This window comes from Coregonus clupeaformis, unplaced genomic scaffold (assembly GCF_020615455.1).
Source record: "Coregonus clupeaformis isolate EN_2021a unplaced genomic scaffold, ASM2061545v1 scaf1041, whole genome shotgun sequence".
In the NCBI taxonomy this organism is placed as follows: Eukaryota; Metazoa; Chordata; class Actinopteri; order Salmoniformes; family Salmonidae; genus Coregonus; species Coregonus clupeaformis.
This window is the reverse complement of record NW_025534495.1, coordinates 25,609-33,284: the sequence shown is the minus strand read 5'-3', so window position 1 is coordinate 33,284 and position 7,676 is coordinate 25,609. Positions and strand designations below refer to the sequence as shown.

The 7,676-nt window shown below is 41.4% G+C and overlaps 1 protein-coding gene across 1 annotated transcript; it reads right to left on the bottom strand.

The window, feature by feature from the left end:
• Window positions 1-4,603: 4,603 nt before the first annotated feature.
• Window positions 4,604-7,652, bottom strand: LOC123486164 (E3 ubiquitin-protein ligase TRIM39-like). The gene is made up of 6 exons (XM_045217373.1): window positions 7,521-7,652; window positions 7,012-7,044; window positions 6,702-6,722; window positions 6,231-6,257; window positions 5,939-5,965; window positions 4,604-5,546 (listed from the first exon to the last, which is right to left on the bottom strand). Exons 1-6 carry the CDS (start codon window positions 7,624-7,626, stop codon window positions 5,035-5,037), a joined length of 726 nt encoding a protein of 241 aa, XP_045073308.1. The 5' UTR covers window positions 7,627-7,652; the 3' UTR covers window positions 4,604-5,034.
• Between the last annotated feature and the right edge of the window lie 24 nt (window positions 7,653-7,676).

The following is a 7,676-nucleotide window of genomic DNA, read 5'->3' as shown; positions in this document are numbered from 1 at the left end:
CTAAAGAAGAAAAACATGGCATACTTCATTGATGGTAATCTCCTCATGCGTAAATGGACCTCCCATGTTGACGCTTGCGGAGATTGGAATGCTGTTTACCAAATAGTGATTCCTACAGCCTTTCGACAAAATGTTTTATCCTCGCTCATGATCACCAGTGGTCCGGACATCTGGGAGTCACCAAGACTTATGATCGAGTTTTGGCGACATTTCTTTTGGCCTGGCTTAAAACAAGATGTGGCTCAGTTCTGTCGGACTTGCCACACCTGTCAAGTAGTTGGGAAACCGAACCAGGTTATTTCCCCCGCGCCTCTTTGTCCCATACCGGCCATAGGTGAACCATTCGAACATGTGATGGTTGATTGTGTTGGACCATTACCGAAAACAAAATCTGGTAACCAGTTTATGTTGACAATTATGTGTGTGGCCACCAGGTACCCAGAGGCCATTCCTCTGCGAAGGATTACTGCTCGGTGGTGAGTAAAGCGTTGATCAAATTCTTCTCAACTTTTGGATTACCTAAGGTGATACAAACTGATCAGGGTACGAATTTCCTTTCTAAACTTTTCAAACAAGTGTTAAAATCCTTGTCAGTTACACACCGTGTGTCAAGCGCATATCACCCAGAGTCTCAGGGTGCGCTTGAACGTTGGCATCAGACCCAAGTCTATGCTCCGTAAATATTGCTTGGAATCTGAGAAAGATTGGGATGAGGGAGTTCCTCTAGTATTGTTTGCTGTCCGTGAGACAGTACAGGAATCCCTAGGGTTCAGCCCAGCTGAACTGGTGTTTGGACACACCATGAGAGGACCTATGAAAGTCCTTAAGGATCAGTTTTTGTCACAAGAGTTGTGTGTGAAAGAAAATGTGTTGGACTACGTTAGTCGCTTTCGTGAGCGCCTACATGCTGCCTGTGCTCTAGCAAAGGGAAGCGCTGTCTTCCTCACAGAAACGGATGAAACGACACTATGACACACAGGCTGTTTCTCGTTCACTGCAGCCAGGTGACCGAGTTCTTGTGTTGTTGCCTGTGCCAGGAGCGTCATTGTCAGCACGTTTCTCTGGTCCTTATGTCATTGAAAAGAAACTAACTGAAACTGACTATGTGATACAGACTCCTGATAGAAAACGCCAATCTCGTGTGTGCCACGTTAACATGTTGAAGACATACCACAACAGACCCGTCACTCCAGGTAGACAGTCCAGAGAAACTGGCCGAGTCGGCTGTCTCTGTTGCTGCTACGGCTGTAGTGGGAGGTCATGTTAATGATGTGGACGGAGATGGTTTGGAGTTGCGCAATACTCAGCAGCAGTGTGCTAGATTGCCCAATTCAGAGATGCTGCTGTCTCTCCCGTCAAGCCTGATTCATTTAACGGACAGACAGTCAGATGATATTGTGAGACTGTTACACAGCTTTCCATGTCTTTTTAATGATGTTCCTACATGTACAAATGTGTTAGAACATGACATTAATGTTGGAAACGCTGCACCTATCAAGCAACATCCTTATCGTGTCAACGTCGCTAAGAGAAAGATAATGAGGGGTGAGGTCGGTTATTTGCTGGAGAATAACCTGGCTATGCCAAGTTCAAGTCCTTGGAGTTCTCCGTGCATTCTGGTTCCTAAACCTGATGGGACATCCAGATTATGTACGGACTATCGGAAAGTCAATGCTGTCACAGTGCCCGACTCGTTCCCCGTTACCCAGACTGGATGACTGTATTGATACTGTTGGTGCTGCTACTTATGTAACCAAACTAGATCTTCTAAAAGGTTACTGGCAGGTGCCGTTAACCCCACGTGCCTCCGACATCTCTGCCTTTGTGACCCCAGATCACTTCCTACAATATGCTGTCATGGCATTTGGGATGCGGGAACGCACCAGCCACTTTCCAACGCCTGGTTAACACAGTATTGGCTGGAGTTCCTAATTGTAGTGCTTACCTTGATGATCTGGTCATTTATTCAACTGAGTGGTCTGATCATGTTAACACTCTAAGGGTAGTGTGTGAACGTCTAGCAACCGCTTCTCTAACCCTGAACTTAGCAAAGTGCGAGTTTGGGAAGGCCACTGTTACTTATCTTGGTAAACAGGTCGGCCATGGTCAGGTGCGCCCTGTAGATGCCAAGGTCTCAGCTATAAACGCATTTCCCGCACCTACCACCAGAAGAGAGCTACGCCCGTTTTTAGGGATGGTTGGCTACTACCGTAGTTTCTGTAAAAATTTCTCTGCGGTAGTTGCTCCATTAACGGATTTGCTCAGTCCGGCGAGAAAATTTGTATGGTCTGAAAGATTGTTGTACTGCTTTCAACACTGCTAAAGCACTCTTGTGTAGTACTCCTGTTCTTGCTGCGCCAGATTTTGGAGCGGCCGTTTAAACTGGAGGTAGATGCAAGTGCCAGAGGTGCTGGTGCTGTTCTACTGCAGCAAGACCAGAGTGGAGTGGACCATCCTGTCTGTTATTTTTCACGGAAATTTAACAAATGTCAGACAAACTATTCCACCATTGAACAAGAAGCTCTAGCTTTGTTGTTAGCTCTGCAGTACTTTGAAGTTTATGTTGGTTCCAGTGCATTACCAGTAATAGTGTATACTGACCATAACCCCTAGTGTTTCTCCACCGGATGTACAACCAGAACCAACGCCTTATGCGTTGGGCACTTGTCGTGCAAAATTATAATTTGGAGATCCGCCACAAAAAGGGGTTAGATAATGTGTTGGCAGATGCTTTGTCTCGTGTGTAATGATCTAGGGTTTTTTTTTTGGTTATCCCGGCAGGAGGATTATTGAATTTTGGGTGTTGTGATGAGTACGTGTGTCGCAAACCATTTTGGTTTGCTCTTTTAAGGGTGGGAGTGTTACGGATACAGGTATCCTGTGTTTTTTGTGTGTTTCTACTCTTTCTGCCTAATCACAGGTGTCCTGTATGTTCCTGATTGGTGGTCGTTGAGGTGTCTGCTGATTGGACCAATCAGTGAACATTCCCTGTGAATAGCACCACCTGTTACTCGTTTGTTGAATCACACAGCCCATTGTATAAAACCAGACTTGTGTTTGTTGCAAGAGAGAGAGACTTTTTGCCATATGTGAGTATGGACACGGTGGTGTCCTGTGTGTTGTGTACGCACTAAATTGCTGATTACCCTGTTTAGTAGCTTTGTGTGTTTTTTGGGAAAAGGGGAGTTTAAGCTAGTTGCCCTTGGGCGTACATTACCCGTAGGAAGAAATCTGTCTATAAACACCAGTTAGACCTGAGCGGACCACCCACTGTATTTTTGTATGACTAGCAGTAGCCTAGCGGTTCTTCAGGCAGGCTAGATCAGTTTAGGGGTTTTACATTATTGTTTCATTTCTTGGGTCCTGCTCAGCCCCTTTTTCCCAAACCTTTACCGTGTGTTTAGTAATAAACCATTTATGTTTGACGGTAGTTCACGGTTGTTGTGTCATTTTTGGTTCTCGCTGTTCCAGGTTACACTTATAATTTGCATAATTTATGTTACGGGTCTCATGTCCATCCACCCTAGACGTTTAGAGCCACGGGGTTCGTAACAGTACCCTTCCCCAGATTTGTGCCTCGACACAATCCTGTCTCGGAGCTCATGGCTTGGTTTTTGCTCTGACATGCACTGTCAACTGTGGGACCTTATATAGACAGGTGTGTGCCTTTCCAAATCATGTCCAATCAGTTGAATTTACCACAGAGGACTCCAATCAAGTTGTAGAAACATCTCATGGATGATCAATGGAAACAGGATGCACCTGAGCTCAATTTCGAGTCTCATAGCAAAGGGTCTGAATACATACATAAAAACAATTTGTTTTACTTCCTTATCCAACTCATGTGTGCAAACCAATTATACATATATTATAATAATTAGTTAATTGTAGCCTATCCAAATCCTACTTGCAGACTATCCAATTCCTGCTGTAGGGTATCCAATTCCTACTTGCAGGCTATTCAATTCCTGCTACTGCAGTATTCAAATGTAGGCTATCCAATTCCTACTTATATACTGATCCAACAGTATTTTCATGTGATTATAGGAAAACAAATCCCTACTATTGGATACAATGTAAATCAGTTTCCTTAGATTTACTCTCTGGATCAATTTCCTTAGATCCTCTGAATTAGTTCACCCGCCAGATTCATTATTATAGGAAAATAGTTCAGCCAAATTGAACCCAATAATGTTGTGGATGAGGAGGACAAGAGATATTTCACCATTAAGGCGGCAGGTAGCTTAGAGCGTTGTGCCAGTAACTGAAAGGTCGCTGGTTCTAATCCCTGAGCCGACTAGGTGAAAAATCTGTCGATGTGCCCTTAAGCAAGGCACTTAACCCTAATTGCTCATGTAAGTCGCTCTGGATAAGAGCGTCTGCTAAATCACTAAAATGTAAATGTAAATGTAAGGCTCGGCTGGAAATCAGACAGTCACTTACAGAGACTTTTGAATAAGGTCTCTTACCTTGTTTAGTTGTGGCAGAGGGATGTCTGGTTCCAATCCGAGCGAAACAGATCAAAAAGTCAGGTTGCTCTCATCTGGGTCACAGCACCAAATGTTGTGGAAAACTCAATCAAAAGATTAAGGCATAGACTATATAATTGTATAATAGAAAAATCTTTAATCAAGCAGTTGCGAGGGAGATCTGTCTCTGATTTGACAGGGATGAGTTCAAAGAATAAATGGTTACATGTCCCTTATATAGTGGGAGGTGACAATACAATCATATTGTTACACAACAGTTATTTATACAAGCAACAGTTCCAGAACACAATGGCCTTGTGCAGACATACCAGGAGTCTATGAAAGGCATAACATCACAGTCCAACACAGAACATATCCCTTGAGAAGTTACAACAGCTCACCCCAAATTCTGCCACCACAAAAGGATAACATTCAGCATAAATTATACAAGGTGAATTTCCTCTCTGTTAGTATAATCATATAGTGATAAACACATTCCAATTCATTCAGACTGTGAGTAACACACACACACACACACAGTATTTCAATGTTTGGTATAAAACAGTCAGTCAGTGACATCTACAGGAGTGATGACCAGTGACCTGTTATAAATAGTATCAGAATAAAATAATGGATAAAGTTTCTCAGTGAAGGTGTAGCCAGCGAAAGAGTAGATATGAGACCTGGCCTCCACATTGTAGAAGGAGACCTGACCCTCCTCATAATCCACAAACACCCCCACCTTCTGGGGCTTCTCTCTCAAGGAGAGGGGGACAGAGGGCCAAGTAAGAGCCTTGTACTTTCCTTTCTTCAGCCACACAGTCCAGCATCCATTGTCAGGTTTCAGGTAAAAGTTATTATTCATGTTGATGGACTCTCTGACCACTCCTAAAGTCCACCCAGTCTTCCCCTCCACCTGTACCTCATAGTAGAATCTCCCTGAGGAGAAACCTTCCTTTCCCAGGACATAGTGAACTTTATCAAACCTCTCTTGTTTTGTTATACGTTTAACTTGTTTCCTGTCTTCAGACAGGATGAGGTTATGATGTGCTGTATCTGGGTCTAGAGTCACATCCACTATGGAGAGAAACACACACTTTATTAGAATAATTAAATAAACATATCAATATGGGGGACTGCATTTTTACTGCTCAGTCCATTACTCTAGGACACATGTATAGTGATGTGCTGTATCTGGGTCTAGAGTCACATCCACTGTGAAGTGAAAAATAGTCTATAAAAATAATAAGAAAATAACATCAATATGGGGGACAATATTTTACTGCAGGACTTAATGTACAGTACATTACTGTAGACATATGTAGCCTATAGGTTGTTATTGATAACAACATAAGTATACTGTAGATATGAATGTGTGATCATGTTATTTCAAGTAATGCCGGTATGTGAAGATATTAATATTCATGTGAAACTCTAGGTGGGTGGACTGGAGAGTACATCACACTGACCTGCATGTCTTCTGATGGTTTCAAGTTCTAGAATATAGAGAAAGAGCTTGTCAGATTTGGGGAAACTATGGTAATATGATGACAAATCTCCCTCTCTTAATCTCCAAACTTTAATGATAAGGTGAGGGATAATTTTTTTAATTCAAGTTCAGAACCAGATACATATCCAAAGTGACATGGTGTAAAAATACATCACTCTACCATAATATACTGTAGTATACCTACAAACAACAAAAATATGATATGAAGACATCAAATATATTTTAAATCCAATTCAGTGTCATTAATTTACCTGGACACCCCTTCATGTTTACAAAATCTGTGGGTAAATTCAACAAATAAAACCAATTATAATTCCAGTTCATTAAAGTGTGAACATGTTTTAATACAACTAAATATAATTATTGTTCTGAACATTGCCATCGCAGTGAGTAAAAATTAATTCCAATACAGTTATATTTTACTACATAATTATGACTAATCTTTGTGCTATTTGCACAATGCATATTGTAAGCCCCTTAGAAAAGGGCTCTCCAACCCTGTTCCTGGAGGGCTACCATCATGTAGGTTTTCACTCCAACCTAATCTAGTGCACCTGATTCTAATAATTAGCTGGTTGATAAGTTGAATGAGGTCAGTTACAACTAAGGTTGGATCGAAAAACCTATAGGAAGTTAGCTCTGTAGGAACAGGGTTCCTGAGAATATGTATTGTGTATTGACCATAGTGGTCTAGTAATGCATCATGTATATCTCCTACTTACCCAGCTGATCAGTGAGTATCTCTACAGACAAACAGATTAATTCAAGTCAATTAAAGCATTCTTAAAGGTGAATAATTAAATTAATTGTTGGCAGGGGGATGGGGACAGTGAAAACAATGTGATAAAAAACAATGTCAAATATGTAAGGATTTTAAATCCATGAAACTAGCTGTTGTACTAGCATCCATTTCTGTAACATATTCATGTGTTGGGAATTGTTTGTCTCCAATTGTTGTTTGGGATCCCAAAATAATTGGGAGTTTAAAAAAAAATGACACATTGATGCAAAGGAGTGTTGGACACAACTTACTCAGCATACATTCCTTGTCATCTTGAACTTTTTCTGCAGACATAAAAAGAGAACAGTTAGCGTGAACATCCTTAATGAACACATCTCACATCCATGGAGAAGACAATTATTAAAATCTGAACATATGACACACTGATGCATAGGACCAGGAGTGTTAAACTCATTCCATGGAGGGCCTAGTGTCTGCTGGTTTTGGTTATTTCCTTTCAATTAAGGACCTAGACAACCAGGTGAGGGGAGTTTCTTACTAATCAATTAGCTTAATTAATCAATCAAGTACAAGGGAGGAGTGAAAACCCAGACACTTGGCCCTCTGTGGAATGAGTTTAACACGTGCATAGGACTGTTGGACACTACTAACTCAACTCAAGGCTGTGTTCATCTTTAACTGCAGACATAAAAAAGAAACAGACATTAGAGAGAACATCCTTAATGAACACAAGAACCTCAGTGTTTTCTCTGACAAAGTTCCATTTATGGAGGAGAACTGCATGTTTGACATTACTTACCTAGCTCTTGACTGTGTTTAGCTTTGGATGCATCTGGAGGCATGAAAATAGATAACAGTTCACAAAAGGACCTACTCAAGATGTTTTTTGACAAAGTCCTTTCCATGAAGGAGCCAATTACACTGATGTGATTCAGAAACCACACACTGTGATTTA